Here is a 21914-nt window from a genome sequence, read left to right on the forward strand (position 1 = left end):
CTTCAGTATTGTTATAACCAAGACTGAACTGCTGGATTGTGTTTCCTCAGTATTATTGTAACTAATATTGTTGAATGTCAGTTAAACTTAGCATGCAGCTGTATATCGTTGAGATCGTAAAGGAATTTTATTGTGAATATTCCACATGATCTTTTGGAACAGCTATACTTTTGTATTGACTTTATTCATATTATTGGATTACCTTTGTTATGCTTACTAAGATTTATTCATATCTTTGGATTACCTTTGTTTTCTTCACTGAGGTTTATTCATATCTTTGGATTTCCTTTCATATCTTTCCTAAGGTTTACTCATATCTTTGGATTCCCTTTGCTATCTTTGCTAAGATTTATTCAAATATTTGGATTACCCTAGCTATCTTTACTAAGGTTTACTCATATATTTGGATTTTCTTTGCTATCTTTCATAAGGTTTACTCATATCTTTGGATTTCCTTTGCTGTCTTTCATAAGGTGTACTCATATCTTTGGATTTCCTTTGGTATCTTTCATAAGGTTTACTCATATATTTGGATTTCCTTTGCTATCTTTCCTAAGGTTTACTCATATATTTGGATTTCCTTTGCTATCTTTCATAAGGTTTACTCATATATTTAGATTTCCTTTGCTATCTTTCCTAAGGTTTACTCATATATTTGGATTTCCTTTGCTATCTTTCCTAACGTTTACTAATATATTTGGATTTCCTTTGCTATTTTTCATAAGGTTTACTCATATCTTTGGATTACCTTTGATTTCTTTCCTAAGGTTTACTCATATCTTTGAATTACCTTTGGTTTCTTTACTAAGGTTTACTCATATATTTGTATTACCTTTGCTATCTTTACTAGTTTTACTCATATATTTGCATTATCTTTGCTATCAGGGGCCCCGAGTGACCGAGTGGTCTAAAGCACTGACCGTTACGGATCACTGCCGTCTCACCTCTGCCTGCGTGGATTTGTTGTTGTTGTTGTCAGGTTTAACACCATTTTTCAGCACACGATAGGCTATACATGGCGGCCAGTATTAATAGTGGAGCAAGAATCCGGGAGAACCCCCGGAAAGAACCACTGACCAACGAGAAGCTACTGGCAAGCTTTCTCACATACCCACATTAGCCGAATCCGAGACTAGAACTGCGTGGATTCGAGTCTCAGGTTCGGCAAATTTGGGTACGTGAGAAAGCTTACCAGTAGCTTTTCGTTGTGTCGGTGGTTCTTTCAGGGGTTTCCAGGGTTCTTCCTCCACCATTTATACTGGCCGCCATTTAATGCCAATCGTGTGGTGAAAAATGGCGTTAAACCCTACAACAACAACAACAACAACAACCTTTGCTCTCTTTACTAAGATGTACTCATATATTTGGATTATCTTATGTAGCTATGCTAAGATGGGATAGTATCTTTGGTTTGTATTGCATACTTTACAGAGAAATGTTGGATTTTCAACTAATTTATTGCACCTCTATACGGATGGAACCATGAAACACTTATGCACCTATTATTCCACATACTCATCTGGATAAATTATGTTACTTGATTACCGACTCTCCTAACTTTTATTTTTCACCACATGTCCCCTGTTTGAGGACATAGCAAATAAATCGAAATCATTCGATCTCTTAGCTATGCATACACCAAAAGAGGCAGTTTGTTTAAAATATAATATGTTTAATAAACATTGTCATCTCTACGTCTCATGCCGACCATAACATAGTCATCCTTTTATTATCAGGCTATTCACAGAAGAGGAAATAGAAGAAATAAGAAATGTTACCATTTATGACATAGTAACCAAGGTGACGCGTATTGGACCCAACAATATACAACGAAACCCGTTCTTATTAACCGATAGTGAGTACTGACATAAGACGAGGATTTATATTATTATCCTTGAATCGTCAGCTTCAACATATTTAGATGTTTCCACTGTATGTTCATGCAAGTTACACTTAGTGAATCGTACAGTGTGTGTGTGTGTGTGTGTGTGCGCGCGTGTGTGTGTGTGTGTGTGTGTGATTTTGGATTTTCAACGTAGCTTTAACAATTTTTCAGTCATATTGCTACACTGTCTGCGGCGTGGCAGTTTATAGTGATGTACCATTTATCTAACTTGTTGGTATGACTTGACCAGGGTTCGAACTCGCGACTTCCGCATCAGAGGCGGACGCTCTAACTACTGTGCCACCTGTGCGGCGAAATGCACAGATATCGTGTACTTTAAATCGATATATACTTGATAAATACTAACGTTCTGGATGTAAAATATTAAATACATCCTTTGCACTTCATAATTTTTGTAAAACTACAATAATGATTTCCTCTGTATTTCTGCAAAGGCGCAAATAAACTTTATCAGTGTAGAGTAGTCGGGCCAATGATAACTTTTGCAACCCAATTTCTCGTTGCGGCATAAAAATTCACTGAAATTGTTAATGGCAATTCAAGTGGTATTAAGCGTTTGCCTTGAATCACTGACATCTAACCTCTGTCAGCGTGAGCTCGAATCTCGTGCTTGCCAATGTGGGTATGTGACAAAGCTAATTAGTATTTTCCCGTCGGTCGGTTGATCTTAACGGGGTTTTTTCCTCCACCGATTATCCTGGCCACCATGTATAGCCTATGTTACCTTGAGAATCATTTTAAACCCGCAAAAACAACACACACACACTAATGGACACACAAACACAACAAACGCCCATATATATATATATATATATATATATATATATATATATATATATATATATATATATATATATATATATATATATATATATATATATATGGGCGATTAGAGTGTGAAAGGGGGAGACAGGTATTTCCGTATGGGTGCATTTTGAGATCTTAGTTGTAGATCCTTATGTACAGATTTTTTAATTCTACGAACATGACTGGGTCCTTATCCACTTGTGTCATGATCACAACTGAATAAATTTATCGTTAATCATACCTGTTTTATCGATTCTATATGTTGGTGTCATTAATAACTGGGCCAAGATTATGCATGGAGTTAATTGCATACGAGTTTAAACTTTATGGGTCAGCCACGTTTGTCGAAATACCGTTATGCTCAGATACTGGATGCTTAGAATATTAATAGGCATATGAATTTAATATTACTGTCATCTCAGTATGTATGTATGTATGTATGTATGTATGTATGTATGTATGTATGTATGCGTTTATGTATATATGTATGTATGTATGCATTTATGTATGTATATATTCATATATACATCGCAACTTACATGTTTCCTTGTAACGTAGGTCCCTGTCCACAGCCCAAACAGCTAGTTGCTGACGGAAACGAGACGTTGAATGGAACTGAAGTAATCGAGAAATGCACCCCTCTACAACACTACGACTATTTCTCTGGAAGTGAAGTGTCCTTCGCTCTCACCTTTGTTGGACTCGGGTTCTGTATACCCAGTAAGTGAGCGCCCATGTATCACGTTTCATTTATTTGTTTACTCGCTGTTACGCAACGACCGATATGAGCATTAGATTATTTTATTTTTAGGTTGTTATTAGGTTGAGAAAAATAATACATGTTGATATCTCTTTTGAAAGTTTCGATTCCTTGTTTCCTTGATAGTTAGCTAAATAGATGGGTGGGTATTCGTTGATAGCTAAATAGATGAGTGGGTATATATTTAGGTAGGTATATATCTAGATTAATAGTTATGCTATCAATTGACTAATGTGTCAGCCAGTTATTTAATATGCTAGTAGATCAGCAGCAATTCATCCAGTTAGTTATTTTATTTAGATAGGTTATCAGTCATTCGGTTACTTATTTGTCTGGTCGCATGAGTTCTGGTTGTCATATTTTGGGTAGAAAACACGTTATACCGTCGGTTTCCTTCGAGTTTCTCTTACTTGACAACAAGTTAGCATCATTTCTCGCATAAGTAGACAAACTATATACGCCTGCTGAATCTGAGGTTTCTATTTTATTTCATGCAACTGACGAAAGTACTCGTTATATTTGGTTCTTCTTATAGTTTTAGATAATTTATTTGCAGGAACCATGTACGATATAAAGTTGTATCCATAATATATTTATAGAAATCCGAAAATCTATCACTACCCCAAATTCTACTCAGAAGAACACAAACATACAACAACAACAACAACAACAATAATAATAATAATAATAATAATAATACATTATTGTTACTTTATTATCATTATTATCATTATTATTATTATTATTATTATTATAAAACTAGATGAAGGATACTAACGACCAGAAATAGCATTTTGTTGTAACACATTTACATTTATTTTGGATAAATTATTTAACTGCAAATATGTATCTTCCCAAATATGAAACAACTTTTTCAGGATTTCACTACTCTAACGATATTTATGTAGACACTTGCAAGCTTGTATATCAAAACTGTACTCTTCCTTTGTTGCCTGTATGAATTTTTTTCGGATTTCTTACATTTGATACATCAGTTTTATTATATACGTGCAGTTGCTATTGGAGTCCTTATCGTGCTGGCTAAATGTCGTCAGAGGAAGCTGCAGGCCGCAAGACGGGTGTTCCTTAAAAACGACGATGACCCTAACACCTTTCAGTGTAAGAGTGAATTATATTTCTCTATCACTTACCTAAAGATCCATTTTAGACTTGCCTTTCACAGCGAAATGCAATTTCCGGTTCTCTGTTCTTTATATCGTTACCGGTCCCTACATAACACTAAATAACCCGTATTCAGAAGCTTTCCATCAAAGGTTGCGGCTAAATTATGTTATCTTCCACTACCACCACTACCCACCGACTTTTCATAACACTGTCCATTCCATCCACATCCGATAAATCAACACAATGTACTTGACAATGTACTGAAAGATTTATAAATATAAGTCTTTTCGGTTCTTACTAAACAAATCAAACAAGAACAATAAAGATATATATATATATATATATATATATATATATATATATATATAAGAAAAATAAATTAACTCATAAAGCCACTTAAGTTCTCACAAACGTACATAGCACACTATACAAAACATCTGGGGGACACACACAAGCACGCACACGCACACAAGCAAACAAACACACACACACACACACACACGCCCGAAGTCAGTTATTTGGCACGGCTCCAGACACATCACTAGCTACAACAATCCAAACTCTCTCATGAGCTAATGCAATGCTGGCAAAAGATAACTAGAAAGGTGGTATGTCAAATTCATTTCTTCATCTTCATTGGTTTTCTTCACAGCAGTCGTAGTAATCGATGGGCATCACATCCCTACGTTTTGGGGGAATTTATACTTGAATTCTATGCAATTCTAAACAAATTACGATCGTATACTTCTGACGAAATAAATTAGAAATAAGTTCTCTATTTTCGATACTTGCAGATTTGAAAGCGAAAAAGAGAGTGAAATTGAAATCAGCCGCATTGTTTTCTTGATTGGTGCACGAGAGCAAGACGCCTCAAAATATGTGTGATCTAGTGATTTGTCATTTTGATTTTCAGAACACTCTAATTGAACCTTTGGTTAATGTTCCGCCGTTTTCCTGATTTCGCATTTGTTTCTATTTCTAACTCCAAACGAGAAAATTAATAATTAAATAAAAATTGGCATAATGTGTGTAAACTGCTGTAATCAATAACACCAAAATTTCAGTAAAGCGCCTGATGTATGCAAGCAAGGAGTGTATATATACGCAACAGAAGCTACCTAAATCTTCAAACATAATTGTTCATAAAATACTTCATTGTATTAGTCAGTAATCTACCAGAATTATTAGCACAAGCAACGCTCTACCCCCTTATTGACAAAATCTGAAAATACTAGCCCTATCTGGAAAAGAGGAGGGTACTAAATGGTTTCTAAGTTCAACTTTGATAATATGCGATAAAAATAGATACTATTTATACAAAACTCATGCTTATGGACAAAGCATATTATGTCCTCGTTGGACTCGTGGGATTGCAAGTATATGAATATACAACAATGTTCTATTGTATGGCTCATAAAAGCTCAATATTTGATGCAGTCTAAACGAAAATGCATTGATGTCTCTGCTCCACCATATGAACAATTATTGTCTAATGACGAATGGTTTTTCGAACAATAATTGCTTAATGAGCTACAACGTAGAAACATTCTTGAATATAAAAGTTGTATTAATCTCTCACTTATGCAGTATTACAACAAAACCAGATCTAGACCACAATTCAAGTGTAAATTAATATATGAAAGGTTTATCCTGGCCTCTAATGGGACAATACCCAAAGTCATATCATTCCTTGAACGAAGAACTGATATCTGTCTGCATTTAGTCAATTACAAACCTACACATTTATTATCATGTAAACACGGGTCAAGCTACAGTACATTTTGAAACAAAGTGTTTATCGTTATATAGTTGTATGTTTGAAGCGTCTCATTGAAAGCCTTTTTAATTATGTTTCTTCTAAAATTCTAGCATATGACTAAACTTTCCTTTTAGCCAATACGCAATTTCTTTTTTTTTTCTAAGACACGATTATTTATGCTTCAATTTATTTTTGTTTGTATTTCACCTTTTTCATATTGATTGCTGTTTTGTAAGCACTGCTGTCTACTCGATATAAGGAAAATCAAATAATGTTCATTCAAGGTTCAGATTAGAATTGGTTTCAATGGTTTGGTGATTATTTCCAGCGTTGACTGTGCTGAGACGGAGCTTTATCAAGATTTAAGCTAAGCTGTTTATAGGAACTCACATACCTAGAATCTGTATTATTCATTATATATAGTGGCTAATTTACCCATATAGTTTTTTAATGTGGTCATTGATTTAGTTTAGTTAGGATTAAACTGTACTAACTATGAATCGGACCATATGTTGAACTTTTCTATGTCTTGTAAATCACAAGCAGCCAAAGCTGGATTTTCCACAATTATTGACAAGAATTTATCATCAGCAAATACCTTTATTGTTGGTTGAGTTCAGTATAATAAATTAGAATTAAAAGTTGGTCTGAGTAGATCCTTGACAAAGAAAAGCTATGACAAGGTGCTCATCTGAAATGCAACATTATATAACAGCATTTGGAGTCCTATCAAAAATATATTTTTTAACCATATCAATAATCTACCACCGATTCCTATACTTCGTATTTTCTAGAGGATACTGTCATACCAGAATGTGTCGAAAGTATTATTAATATCATAACATACCACTTAATATCATTCGCATCGCTGTGTTTCTTGCAGAAGTCATTAACAACACCATACAACTGTAAAAGAGCTTATATTTAGGTGTTAAGGCAGATAGAACATGATTAATTAGGCTGTTGGTAGTAAAATAGTTATACGAATGCAAGGTATAACAATGTTTAACAAGTTACTCACACAATTTAGTAGAGGAACAAGTCCATTACTAAAGATATATTTGTCCCCACTTTTTGTAGGAAATATGATGCTTGGAACAAATCGATCACTATATTTGACAAATGTAGCAATAACAGTTGAGCGGCCTCCTTAAATGTCATAAGGTTACTCTCATCTGGAACCACATGCCTTGCTAATGTCTTGGTTTGAACGTGGATCTTTAAATGTATTTATGCTGTTGTGAAGACTATGAATTGCAACATCAGAAAGAGATTCAAAAGGCAGGATGATTGAAGTACCGTTGAGAACGTATTGTTCAAAGAAGTATTTCTGCATCAAGTTGCCTTCATTTCCATATTTAGAGTGGCTAATGACTACATCTTGAAAATTTCCCATGCTTAACAATTTGATTCCACAGTGACCAAATGGACGGGACCTAAAGAAGGTGAAAGAAAAATCAAGGTCAAGTTTAACCTCGGCAGAAAGAAGATCCATATCACGGACATTCTCAAGAAGCCGCTACGATTGATAGATTTGCGCCTAAATACAGAGAAGATTCATATACTTGAATCTGACGACAGACAGAGAACGCTTATATCCGTTCGCGTGACAGGAGAAATAGATCTGGTAAGATGGTTAAATTCTTCATTTTAATCAAGCAAGCAATTCCAGTTTTTGTTTGTGGGGTAGTTTGAATTTTCCCTTCGACCTGACATGTAAAGGTTGGGTTAACAATTTCTCGTGAACCATTCACAAGGACTGTAATAGAAATAACTTAAGTTCACATTTCAAAGACACTTTTCTTTAATCGTCAACAGCATTGGTGTATAGTGACTTGAACGAGACTAATGTTTACAGTTTTGCTGGGTGATGTTTTTGTTCTTCATGAAATATTTGATAAGTTAAATATACCCTAACTTTCGCGTGTTTCGATAGCACTTATTTTATGTAACTTCAAATGGAAACTACATCCAACGAAACTGACAAATTTCACTTATTTTTTTTGAATACTGTTAAGAGGAAATAGTTATGACCGAAAACGCTTTTATAAGCACTGTTTGTCACATTGGCATTCAACTATGAATTATAGTAAATACAATATTACCGTCACTGTTTTTCGAGAGATTTCTGTATATCATAAGACATTAATTGATTGAAATAAGTGTATGCGTTTGCTTATTATATAATGTCACATAACAGAATTGTTTAAAGACAAGCAATTTTTCCTTTTCAATTTAAATAGACATAATAAAATTATGATATAGTATGCACATTTTCCTTGTGCCTGGACCTTATTTAAAAAAAAAAACATTTTTTCATGTTCTACTTTGCCATAGAGTTAGCGGGAAGATCACATCCGCACAATCAGATATACTAACTGTGATAAATTGGCACTATTTAATAGGTACAAAATGTTTGCTATATTGATACCTCAAACTATTGTAACCACAAGTAAAATAGGTTTGCATATGGACTATTTTAATACATACATTAAAGTCATTATATCCTTTACATATTTACAGATCCTTCGATTTGCAGACGAAGGTTACAGAGACAAGTTTGTCTGCAAGCTTGAAAGTTTCCTGCAGGAGGTCGGAGTAAGCAGCAAAAGGCTCAGGTTTTCTGAAGCCATGATACTGAAAGACGCAGAAACAAAGGAAACAAGGAAAAAGTTACTGGATAATTTTTTCAGAATGGTGTGCTTACAGGTATATTTCACAATCATTTTATTAAGAAAGATTTTGTCCGTTTTATACATTTTCAATTTCCATTTACACACATTCGTTGTAAGATCAAAGTAAAAGAGGTAATACGTTTTAAACTGAGCTAAACTAAGGAAATATCTAAATTTTCTAGATGATAACGTTTGTTTTATTTATTATCTTCAAGAGATGATGTTTTTGAATTAGAGGAAAATACGTTGACAACGGTTTCGCATGAAATGACTGGACTCGAAAGGAAAATATTTCTTACCGCAGGATATATGTAACTTTTTTTTCTCAAACTTTGTTTCACTAAAAATAATCTTAAAGCACTTGAAAATGGATTGTATCACTCTGAATAATTTATTTTTCCGGCTTGTTATGTTATTGCTTTCAAGATCAATATTGTTTACTTCAAACTACAAATATAAGTTATGTGGACCTTTCCGTACATACGGTTGCTGTTTTCTATTGTTTTGTAGGAGTCTCAAGAGGAAGTAAACCTTCAATTAGACTCCAAATTAGCCAATGACATCCCAATAACTCAATTAACTCGCACCGAATTCGCCGATGCTCTAGGACTAAGACCCAACTCTACGTTCGTCAGAAACATGTTCCTCATAGCGGATAAAGATAAAAATGGTTTTGTCAGCTTTCAAGAATTCATGGACGTGTTTCTGATACTAGCCAGAGGTAAACACACCTTCTTTTATATCAGCTCCAAAGCTTTTGTCGTATATTTGTATTTGGTATATTTATATTTGGCATATTTATATTTTGTATATTTATATTTGGTATATGCCAGTGCTTCGTTTCGTGTTTCGTTTCGTACAGAACGTACCTTGTATCACATTTTAATACTTCTATAATTATCTTTCATTGCATTATGTTAATTATGTATTATAGTATTTCTCATCCCTCTCTAGAATAGACAATCCGAAATGTACTTGGATGATATAAATGACACATGTTGGAAATATATATCAGGGTATGACAAATAGATCCATGATATTAAAATTGTATTTTGTTGAAGTTTGTTATTTCAGTTTCATAGATTGATATTATTCTTAAAAGTAGCAACATTAATTCCCGCAGAAAGTTTCGGTCTCCAGCTATGTTAGTTTCTAAGTCGTTTACAAGTATTCAGTTCACGGTATTTGTTTGGGGATCAATTCAGACATTTTATTACTTTCTCAGGTAATGCTGAAGAGAAGACAAAGTTGTTGTTCAATATGAATGACTTAAGGGGGAGAGGATACTTGACAAAGGCAGACCTTGAAAACATTATAAAGTAGATCACTTGCATGTATATATGCACAAATACACAAACGTACACGTATGATTTAATTTACTGATAAAATAACAGTTTCAGTGCTGGACCAATTTCCTTACTCCTTTGTGAAAAACGAAAACTCCCTAGAACCTTACTGTCTTTAATATTGCACGAGAACAAAGGCACCTATATATTTTTATGCATTAGTGATATTTTCAGACCTAGAGTGGTTTCTTTGATATGTCTGAAAGATAAAATACACCCCTTAATGTTACAATACCTAGACCATTTTCCTTACTTTCTTACTGTTCATAGATACATCAATAAAACGTTGTCAAGAAAGTCAATACGACTGAAAATGTAACAAACATTTATATCTGATAAAATGAGTTCTGCTCCATGGAGATCTCTATAGCAAACAAAATTATAAACATTATGTTCTCATCATCATAAGCAGTGATAGATAATACAATATATCTACACTGTTTTACCGAATGAACAGAGTAAATCAATCTGTATCCTGACTTGTAATGATGATAATAGTACCGGACACTAGTTGTTTGAAGTTATTTGCTTGAAAATCAATAGTTAATGGTTTGAGTCTAACTTTTGCCACAATATTAATTATATATGATTAAGTACCACATTTGCGCAAATAGATTTAGGCATAAAACATTGCATAATTGAATTTTAAAAAACAACAACACAAATTGCTTTGTTTGTGGGTTTAAAGCAACCTAGTTCTCAGAATTACATGGGAGAGTAGCTGGTCATGTACTAAGCAGCCTCGTAACACTATTATAACAAACTATTTCGGCTTGCATAACAACAACCAGTTTCATAATCGTTATCGTTAATTTGACGAAAGGCTAATGCCCATTTCACTGTCTATAGTTTTCTGCTATTCGTGGTAGTTATAACGAAACTGCTCCACTGTTGGAGACATTTATCTACGATCTGTGATCACAATATGTGTCCCGCTTATCGTATACCGATAGTAAATGTGTTACCCGGCTCTAGTGCGTCTGCCACACTGTAAAGATTTACTATGTACTATTTGTTTGCATACATTGATTAAACACATTCTTAGTAGGAAAACTTTGTTAAGCCGAGAAGTGTATTGTTTATGTTGTGTCCGCCTTTTGACAGTGAAGTGGTGCCAATTTATGTAAACAAAATGTATGTCATAGCCAAGCATGACATTGCAGGCCACTTGTATGCTAATCGATAACTGTCTGCGTTCATTGCTTGACAAACATGCCCCAGCTACCAAGTGCAGAGTATCAATTCAAAAGTGTTCTCCATGGTATAGCAGAGATAGGTACCAGCTTTTCACTGCTAAAAGAGACCGCCGTAAAGCTGAGAGGCTCTGGCTTTCCACCAGTCTCATTGTTCATAAGCAAATCTATGAAGTCGCTAAGACGAATGTCACAAATATAGTCCATGCAGCGAAATCAGCCCACTACACTACTAAGATCATGGAAAGTTCCAGCTGCAAAGAGCTCTTCGAGATTACTAACAAGCTAATGTCAAGGAATAAATCAACACCACTTCCAACTACCTTCGCTCCAGTCGACCTTCCGGACATGTTTGCAAATTTCTTCCGTGACAAAGTACAAACCATTAGAGATAAGCTTGACATCACAATTTCAATTGACTCGTCGTCACCATACAGATGGGATACAGAATTTGAGCGGCAACAATTAGCAGCATTTGAACCTGTCTCTATGGACTTTGTACGTACAATCGTGATGAAGTGTGCACCAAAGTCATGTGAACTTGATCCAATTCTAACATCACTGCTGCTTGAGTGCTTAGATCTAGTATTGCCTTCACTAAATAATGTTATTAATACCTCTCTCTCATCCGGGGAATTCCCATCATTTTTCAAAACTGTGATTTTAAAGCCTCTGCTGAAGAAACCAACACTAGACCTTAACGATTTAAAAAACTACCGCCCAGTTTCTAATCTCCCATTCATTTGAAAAATCTTAGATAAGGTTGTTCTATCCCAGCTTGAATCTCATCTAAATTCAAACATTCTTTTTAGCAATGTACAATCTGCATATGGCCCTTGCCACAGTACTGAAACTACTCTTTTAAACGTAGTTAATGACATTCTCTCTGCGTTGCATAGCGGAAAGATTACAGTCCTCACCCTCCTTGATCTGTCTGCAGCATTTGACACAATAGACCATAATATATTACTTCACCGTCTCCAACATGTATTTGGCATTCATGATACAGCCTTACTGTGGTTCAAGTCCTACTTGGTCAACAGGACACAAATTGCATCGGCAAATGGAATACACTCCAGCCCAGTTGATCTATGTTGTGGTGTTCCACAGGGGTCTCTTCTTGGACCTGTTCTCTTCATTATGTACACTCAGCCGCTCTCAAGTGTCATAGATCATCATCCAGTGTCTCACCAATTGTACGCTAGTGACACCCAAATATACAAATCTAGCCACCCAGCTGAAGTTGATGCTACCATCGAAGGTGTAGAGAGGTGCATTTTTGATGTGAAATCATAGATGACATAGAACAAGCTACAGATGAATGATGATAAAACTGAGGCCATTCTGATCACAACACAAAGACTTATTCATTTACATCCTTTACCTCAAACAATAAATATCAGCAACGCAAAAACAATTAAATTCACACAATCAGTACGAAACCTAGGTGTTACTCTTGACAGTACTCTCACATTGTATCAACATGTCATGAACACATGCCAGGTTGTATATCTTGAGCTGAGACGCATCAGCTCAATTCGCAAATATCTTTCAGTTGATGCCACTAAAATTCTTGTGTGTTCATTAGTACTTTCAAGACTGGACTATTGTAACTAAATTCTGTCTGGTTCATCTCAATATCTACTCCAGAAACTTCAAAAAGTTCACAACACAGCTGCTCGGATCATACTTAGAGTACCACAATCAGAGCACACCTCCCCGCTACTCTGTACCCTACACTGGCTATCCATTCGATCCAGAATCAAACACAAAATTTGTTCTCTGTGCTACGTTTCACTGTCGGACTCTAGTCCAACATACCTATCCGATCTCACCCATCTCTACACACCAGCAAGATACTTACGCTCCTCTTCTGACAATCGTATACTCATTATTTCCACTATGAAAAAAAGTCATATCGACAGCGTTCTTTTGCATACCAGGGCCCAGCAACGTGGAATGAATTGCCCACTGAACTTAGACACAAAGACACAGAGATCACATTCAAGAGGGCTCTCAGAACTCACCTATTTCGACTGCAAGAACAAGCTTAAAGACCTAATAATGTTTCCTACCTGAAATATTCTCAGAATGTGTTTTTATATTTTAATGTTTTTCTAATTTCATGGTGTTTGTTTTTGTAATAATATTATTATATTTTTTTATCTTATAGGTGTTGTCTAATGTTGCAAAGTGCTTAGAGCTTCTAAAGATTAGGCGCTATACAAAGTCCTCATTATTACTAATTATTATTATCATACAGTTAATGTTTGGACCTCAAGGAAATTTACATTCTTGCCCATGTTTCAGAGCAGAGTCTACTTGATTTTCATTAATTTTCAAAAATACCGATAGTACTGGTCTCACGACTTTAAACTTGATTTTGATTGTCTTTGAATCACTGTACGAGATTTAAAACAAAAATAAGAACAAAATGCATAACTCTCTGACATCTACACTCCTCTTCTTCTGCATTGCTTGCTGTTACAGACATGTAATTTGGCATGTGTTATTTTGTTATGTTTGAGAACATTAAATAATATACAAATGACTAAACTGAAACATTTATTTTCACAACGATCTAAATAATGTCGTTCTGGCTCATCAATTTCTAGGTCAATACAAATATTTTCCAGTATTAGCAACAAACTGAAATAAACTAGTTGACACATAATATAGTTAAAAGGTTGAATTCCTGTAGAAACAGCCATAGAAAGTTTCGCAAACATAACCGTTTTACTGTTTTATTTATTTGTCTTGTCCATGTTTTGTATTTGACTTTGAAAAAGGCTCATTAAAGAGTCGAAAGCGTTCAAGCTAGCTTGATACTAGTTTTGCACTGTTCGTTGTCAGTTTTTTGCATTTATATATACAAAAGCTCATTCGTGGCCCATTAAATGTTGACTGGCGTTTACTTGAATACGTACGAAATCATCCCAGTCATTTAAATCTATCAGAACTACAAATGTAAAGAAACTTTGATTACTAGCTTACATGCTGTGGATTGGAATAGCTATGAAAATGAAAATGTTCTTTTGGAATTTGGAGAACTAATCTGCATATTGTACGTTTCACTGTTCGGTTTCATCACACCCATTATAGAGATAAAGGAGGGTTGAGATAGTGAAAACCGTATTGAACACTGTATATTCCCTTGTCAGTTCTGATGATATGTTTGATGAGGTTAATTATGAATTTGACAGACAGGACCATACTTACGTTGTATGTTTCCGTGTATCCAGGTCGATATTGGAGCTGTCCGACGGCAAACTTGGAGATGACCAGGTCAATATGTTGATAGATAATCTCTACTCCCAAGCTGGACTTCGGAGCGCCGACATTATGGGTTTCGATACATTTAAGCAAATCTTTGCCTAAGACGAATATGAAAAGGTTTTCGAGAATGCAACTCTCAGACTTGACGGTAAGAGATAATTTTCTAATTGTATCTTTTACAAAACATAATTCAACTGTAACGAATATACTCTCTCTCTCTCTCTCTCTCTCTCACACACACACACACACACACACATACTGGGTAGCTATCTAGTAACACGACATAAAGTGTTATCATCATTCGTTAAGAGAAATAAATGGAGTTAATGTGCTACTACTTGGTGTTGTGTGATTTCAAGGTGTTGTGTAATTTCAAGGTTGTGATTTCAAGGTGTTGTGTGACTTCGTGATGTTGTGTGATTTCAAGGTGTTATGTGATTTCGTGTTGTTGTGTGACTCAAAAGTATCAGGCACTAAAATACTAATATTTACTTTTGTGCCAGAACAGCAGAATACTACATATTTCTCATCATTTTTAAGACTTCAGCCGAAGGGTCAGTGTGAAAAATACATAGAAACTATTTATTTCATATGTTCATTTAAATTAATAATGTCCTCATTGACTGTTTGGGATTAATACATTAAATTTTACTTTCGTGAATTCATTTAAAGTCATGGAAGATTGCATTATTGTGTTACATGAGGACATTAATGAATATTGGAAATTATCAGTATCATTTTATATTTCTTTACTTTTGAAAGGGCATTTAGTATTTTTTGGTTGTTAATTCACAGCCCTATAAGAGTCCTTTAAATTTACACTTTGTAGTGTAGATAAATGCATTGTTCTTGATTTTACTTAAATTGTTGCTTTCACTTCCTTTCAGTTGCACTCTTTAAGACCTAAAGTCGTAGCTCTGTATATTTTGAAGTAGTTTGAATAAACGTGACATTATCATCAACGGATTTGTCCAGTATCATACCATCTGAATTCATTGTCACTATTGAATATTCATTTTAGCATCGTTGTTCCCCGTGCTTTGTTAATAGTTCTCATACAAACTTTATGCAACATCGAATCATATGAAGAATGTACATGAATTAAACCAGATTTGAGTCACCTCACAAATATATTGATCATGGTAACATCCACAGCTTAGAATATCAACACGAATGTTTGTACTTAATCGGCCATATCTTGTAAAACTGCTGAATCAATATGCATAAAATTTTTGTAAAAATTGCAGTTTAGATTTTATGTTCATTTAAGGTCCATTGGAAGAAAAAAGAGCTTGTCTTACATTAATATGGTGAAGAGCGACAATTTGTTGTCCCTACTTTGTTTTCGTGATCACTGTTACGTACATTTCTGTCGTCTTCATATCACATATATGTGAGATCGTCCCGTGCATCACGTCATCAGTTCATGCTTATATGTAGGTTTCATACCTCACTTTTGTCCAAGAGGTATATAAAAGAAACACAACACGTGATATATAATAATACCCATTTCACCCGAATAGGAAACGAAAACGTTTCAATCGTTACTCGTACATAGAGTTATTTCCTTTTTTATGTCATGATGTGGATTCAATTGCCTAGGGCCTAATCTTAACATAAATTCCCCAAATGTATATATGTCCAATTGAAATTGCAGTCATTTTAACTTCTGCACGAGATGGCAATAATTCCCAAAGTCTAGTAAAGACGATGTAATGAAACATATCCAAACACATAATGTTGTCCAACAGAAGAACGGATGTACAGCAATTGGTTTGTATATACCCGTACTCTTGCAAATGGCACTTGATCTTACGTCATTTGAATTTTGTATTATACCTGTATAGAACGTGTTCTTTGTAGCTATAGGTTGTTGAAATTCTTCACAAATGTCTTGAGAAACAAGCTTAAAGAAGCCTCGTTTTAAGGTAGAAGATTTCGTCATTGTGGTGTTTTTTTCCTTCTCTTTGTTTAAAGTGGCTGTTTGCTTGTTTTGTAAGGTTTTATGGAAGTCTTGGCCAAAGAGCCAAGAGAATCGTTGCTGCTACAAATCTACTGAATTCTTCTTTTGTGAACGTTAAACAAAGTAAATATGTAACGATTTCAACTGTTCACTTTACAACTTTAATACCATCAATGTTGGTTGAAATCATGAACCTTTCAAATATGGATGAAACCTGCAAACAATTATTCACACTCATTTCTGGAAGAGAACTATTTAATCTAATTCAACAACATTGTGTAGATTGTGTTACTTAGATAAATAAATATGATTTGTTGACACACATGGCATTTGCATCAACACGTATATGTGGTAATCTCATTTTACCCTCAGATACTATATTAAAAGAAATGTAAATCACCGAACGAATTATCAAATGACATTTGTTTACTCTTATAAAATAGTTTCATATCTTTTATCGTTGTACTTTTCAGGAGAAAGAAAAACAGGACATCTGGCCAAAAGATTCTAATCCAGAGGCAAGACGTTTATCGATGGATTCGCGTAAGCTCTGTCTTCCATTTCATTGGAGTTTCAAACAGTTAAATATATAATAAAACATAATCACATAAATATTGAGAATCAAGCCTTTCATCCATCTCTCTCTGAAATGTATACAACCAGATTGAGCAATAAATACATCCAATAGTTAGTAAATTAGATACCCTCAGTACAAATGTCTAAAGATTGCCTGTTGCGATAGATTCCTTTCACTTTTAATTAAAATTATAAAGCCATTTAACACTATAAAGTATTTAAGACTTGCCTAGAACTGTTGTTGTCTTTGGTCATAATGTACGTTGTTCATTTTAATACAAATCAGATATATCTTTTCCTATTAAACAAGCCAATATCATGTAGTGATTAATATTGCATCGTGCATTTTGCTGCCACTAAGTTCAGTTCCTTTACATATAAGCTTGAAAGTGTCTATTAACTGATAGTGATTGGTCAGAGAAATGCACACACAAATTATGTTTGCATGCATTTTGTTAACTTAGATAGATCATTTTGTTTTTAAGCCGTGGCTTTGACAACAACGATTCATCACATGCAGCGTTATCCCTCACGAAATCGCAGGTGACGATCACAACCAAGCACAAAGAGCATCCGAAAACAAAGTGGGAGAAAAGAAAGTTTGCTTTTTTCAACTGGGTAGAGAACTACCGTCGTCAGATCTTTTGGGTTACCATCTACATTCTCATTACCGTAGGAATCTTTGTAGAAAGAGCCCACTGTAAGCAAATTGAATCTTTTCACATTTATTCTTAAATGAAGCTAGTAAACTATGAATATGAGTATACAAAGACAGGGAAAGTACTGCACGACCGTTACGAATAATATTTACAGAAAATAAGCTTGAATATCAATAAGGAAGGTATTTCGTTAGTAATACTATGACCATTAAATGCCAGATCTGACGATACCGTATATACTTGATCGTAAATCAGGTTCAGGTTCAAAACACTTAGGCCATTATCTGCCGACGCCTTATGCGAAGGCATATAAGTGTCTGTCTTGTTTTTCGTTCTATTGAGTAATGGTAGAAAGCTGCATCGACCAAGATCTATTATGAGACGACAGATCTGGATTTACGATGTTGAATCCAACTTATACGCGATTGCATACGGTACGTCTTGTCTGGTTGATTAGACAACTTCAAGGTCATTGCAGTAGAGACTTGCTGATGGGAGAGAAGAAGAAGAAGAAACATTTAAGAAAATATTTTTATGAAAGCATTTGTTTCAGACTTCACATGCTATATTGACCACAGGCTCCTCGTACTGACTACAGTTTGTAGTACATGGGCATAAGGGTGCAGTTGTTATGCAAGCTCGATTTTATAAGGTGAAACTCGATTACCATCAAAGCAGATAAGGTAATCAAAATATGCCACACAATATTTTACAGGTACCTTAGCCGAGTTTACAAAATATACTAGTATCTCCAGATTATCATGCTACATAATTATTATCAGTATACATTGTGAACGTAATTATTCTCATGTTGACTATAACAATAAGTATTAAGTGAAATTCAGAGTAGGTATTGCACACATTGTTTTGCCCCATGCTGTCTCTCGTTCAGTCATAAATCCCATAAAATAGTAAACACAAGTAATTGATAAAAATACACGAGACACCAGGACAATATTGAATGCAGTAATCATATAATACTCATAGATACACGAGCCACCAGGACAATATTGTATGCAGTAATCAAATACTACCCATAGATAATTGATGAACTGTGCATTCCTTCAATCGATAGTACATTCAAACTTGCGTTAATTATTGCCCAAATAAATGAATCACCCGATTAAAATGTCCACGTTTTAAGTTTTGTAATAATTATAGAAAAATGTAAGCTTTAATTTCGCAAACATCTTTATTTTTAGAGATCGTCAGGTCCAAATTGATGGCCGCTAAACACATAATTTGGCTCTGTTGAAAAAGCAAATCAATGAAATTAATGACAGTTCAAAATCCAAAGTTTAGTTCAATATCGTTATGCAAATAATAGTATAGAGGGCATGAGAATGCATCTTTTGTTATAGTATAGAGGGCATGAGAATGCATCTTTTGTTAACATCGCAATTTTTATATGCAGATTATTCCTTTCAACTTGAGCATGGTGGCCTTCGTCGCATAGCGGGTTACGGTGTTACGGTTACACGTGGTGCCGCCAGCGTCATGATGTGGACGTACTCAACTCTACTAATCACCATGAGCAGGAATACAATCACCTTCCTGAGAGAAACGTTCCTTCACAGATTTATCCCCTTCGACTCCGCTTACGCCATGAACAAACTGATTGCTATAGTAGCGCTGATATTCACCGGTTGGTTTCTTTGATATAGTTTTTCGCAATTCCATATAAGCTCAAGGTACCTTATTGGCATACACCAAATTTCTAAACTTGTACCTTTTTCCATTTTGACAGGACGTGCCGAAGCCGAAATGAAAACTAGCACATTCTAAGAAATATATTTATACATATTTTATATTTAGCCTAACTGTTTTTATTAATGTTTATTTGAAAAGGTTTTCTTCCCGTGTATTTAGTCGTGTTTCCCTTTACAGTTTTACAATTTATTTGCAATCGGCAGTGTAGAACCAGCGTTGTGCTAACATGCCGAAAATTGAAAACATTCCTTTTTATCAAACTCTGCTTTATTAAATCTTTTCGGTGTCTTCATTTCTTCTATTTGTTCACTAAAATGGAAAGAATTAATGAGCTAAATTTATCTTGAAAAAATGCCTTTTTATCTAGTATAGTTTTGAAAATCCATGTTTCTCTCATGATGTTGAATTGTTATATATATTTATCAATGCAATAGTAAACTATTTATTCCACATACGTTTCAGTTGTTCATTGTGTGGGACACGGGATTAACGTCTACCACATCTCCACACACGCATCCATGGACATGGACTGCCAGTTCACAGGATATTTCAGGCCGTAGGTGTTCTAAGTATTGTACAATTATAATGAGCCTCTACCGTAAATATAAACATTCACAGCTCATGTGCAACGTCCAAATGTTATATGAAGTACTCATTAAACTCATAAAGTATGATGTGAAGCCTGCTAACAATAGTACTGGTGCGATTACAATCAAATTTATGTGAATCCTCATTGTCTGCATTATTCTTTGAGTCGAAATTAAGTTTGTATTTGTAAGACTTTGCCATCACTTTCTTTTATACTGTCGCGATTAATTTCAGCTTTCTCTAGTTTATCAAGGTTGTTTTTTCAGATCGGACGTCCTTGCTTCCTTCCATTATTGGGCATGGTTGACAATAACTGGTGAGTTGATTATATAATGTACAAAAACTAACAATAAAATCACGTGTCATCACCTCATCAAGTATGTATTCTTAAAGGAACTGGCAAATCATCGTGTGGATACACTCACAATGGGAGCATGAATACAAGTAAATGAGAGAACGAGCGTTGACTTCACCGTGTCGCTCATGTACAGTGAAACACTTACCGCAATAGATTTGTGATTTTTCATATTATATTACCATCCCACAACTGTGGAAATTATTGCCAGAATGATAAAAGTATTGCTGGCAACAACGAAAGTAGAATAACGTGAAACAGGTTAGTTAAAGAGGAGGAAATGAAGTAAGGCAGAAGGAAGTAAAGTAAACGGATATAAAAATGAAATAATTTGCTTCGTCGTCTTTTTCTTGGTAGTTGGAAACCCATTTAAGTGTATCATTCTCTGGAAATAGAAGAAAATGTACTTGTTGGCATGTATTTGTTATTGAGCTCCCTCGGTGGCGTCAGATAAACATATATATTCTCGAATCAGCGCAGCTTTGTTATGTGGACCTACATTCTCATTTGACGGTTCTGATGAAACTCGACATGTATTGTGATGAATATTTAGTACATGTGTAGTGACACTTTAAGTACCATCTCAGTCTTGTTTAGAAAACGATTATCCCTTCCCTAGATAGGTTAATAATATGATCTAGTACGTTCTTCTTAACAAGACCCGGTATCTGGTTTGCCTTACATATGTTGTGTTTGTGGTATTTACTGATGTCAGTGTCATGGTCCTGTATAACTAATACTGATTTTTAATAACCACAATGGAACTGTTAAGAATGTTCCACAGCATTGCTGCCGTTAATATATTAAAGGTTTCTCATGTTTCTGCATACAATTACAGTCGCAAGTCTTTATTTTGTAACCTGAATTCCAAAGTCGTTCTCGAGTTCTGCACACTAGTTTAATTATTTTATAACCTGACATCTTACAGCATCGTCTAAAAGAAACTCTAACATAGGGTTAGTGAATAAATGCCTTTATTTAGTATGTGTATATTGCCGGAGTAAGAACTGAATCTTGTGCGACAAAACATAGGGCGCTTTGTATCCGTTTCGGTAATGCAATCTAGGTATCTGTCAAGCAAAGTTTGAACTTTAGAGCAAATGTGAAATTGGTTTCAAATCACTTTATTAACTGATGGTAAACTATTGTTTCCATACAGATTTGGCCTTGCAGTAATGTAAATACTTAGTTTTATCAGCATCGTCTTCTGTTGTCC

General features: G+C 34.7%; 1 protein-coding gene and 1 pseudogene across 2 annotated transcripts in view; both read left to right on the top strand.

Moving 5' to 3' along the window:
- LOC149771868 (dual oxidase-like) overlaps positions 1–14949 on the top strand; it is a 37574-nt pseudogene extending 22625 nt beyond the window's left edge. Inside the window, exons 12-19 of the transcript XR_016418150.1 lie at positions 1737–1855; positions 3272–3433; positions 4488–4592; positions 7776–7984; positions 8881–9066; positions 9543–9753; positions 10258–10351; positions 14814–14949. The product of XR_016418150.1 is annotated as a dual oxidase-like (transcript). The remainder of the gene's footprint in view (positions 1–1736; positions 1856–3271; positions 3434–4487; positions 4593–7775; positions 7985–8880; positions 9067–9542; positions 9754–10257; positions 10352–14813) is intronic.
- A 7-nt stretch (positions 14950–14956) lies between these two features.
- LOC149771869 (dual oxidase 1-like) lies at positions 14957–19704 on the top strand. The gene is made up of 4 exons (XM_089948113.1): positions 14957–14964; positions 17327–17353; positions 17872–18086; positions 19460–19704. The coding sequence occupies exons 1-4, from the start codon at positions 14957–14959 to the stop codon at positions 19702–19704; spliced, it is 495 nt and encodes a 164-aa protein (XP_089804239.1).
- Positions 19705–21914: the final 2210 nt, after the last annotated feature.

Source organism: Sinohyriopsis cumingii, unplaced genomic scaffold, assembly GCF_028554795.1.
Source record: "Sinohyriopsis cumingii isolate HCF-2022 unplaced genomic scaffold, ASM2855479v2 utg001621l, whole genome shotgun sequence".
NCBI classification, from domain to species: Eukaryota; Metazoa; Mollusca; class Bivalvia; order Unionida; family Unionidae; genus Sinohyriopsis; species Sinohyriopsis cumingii.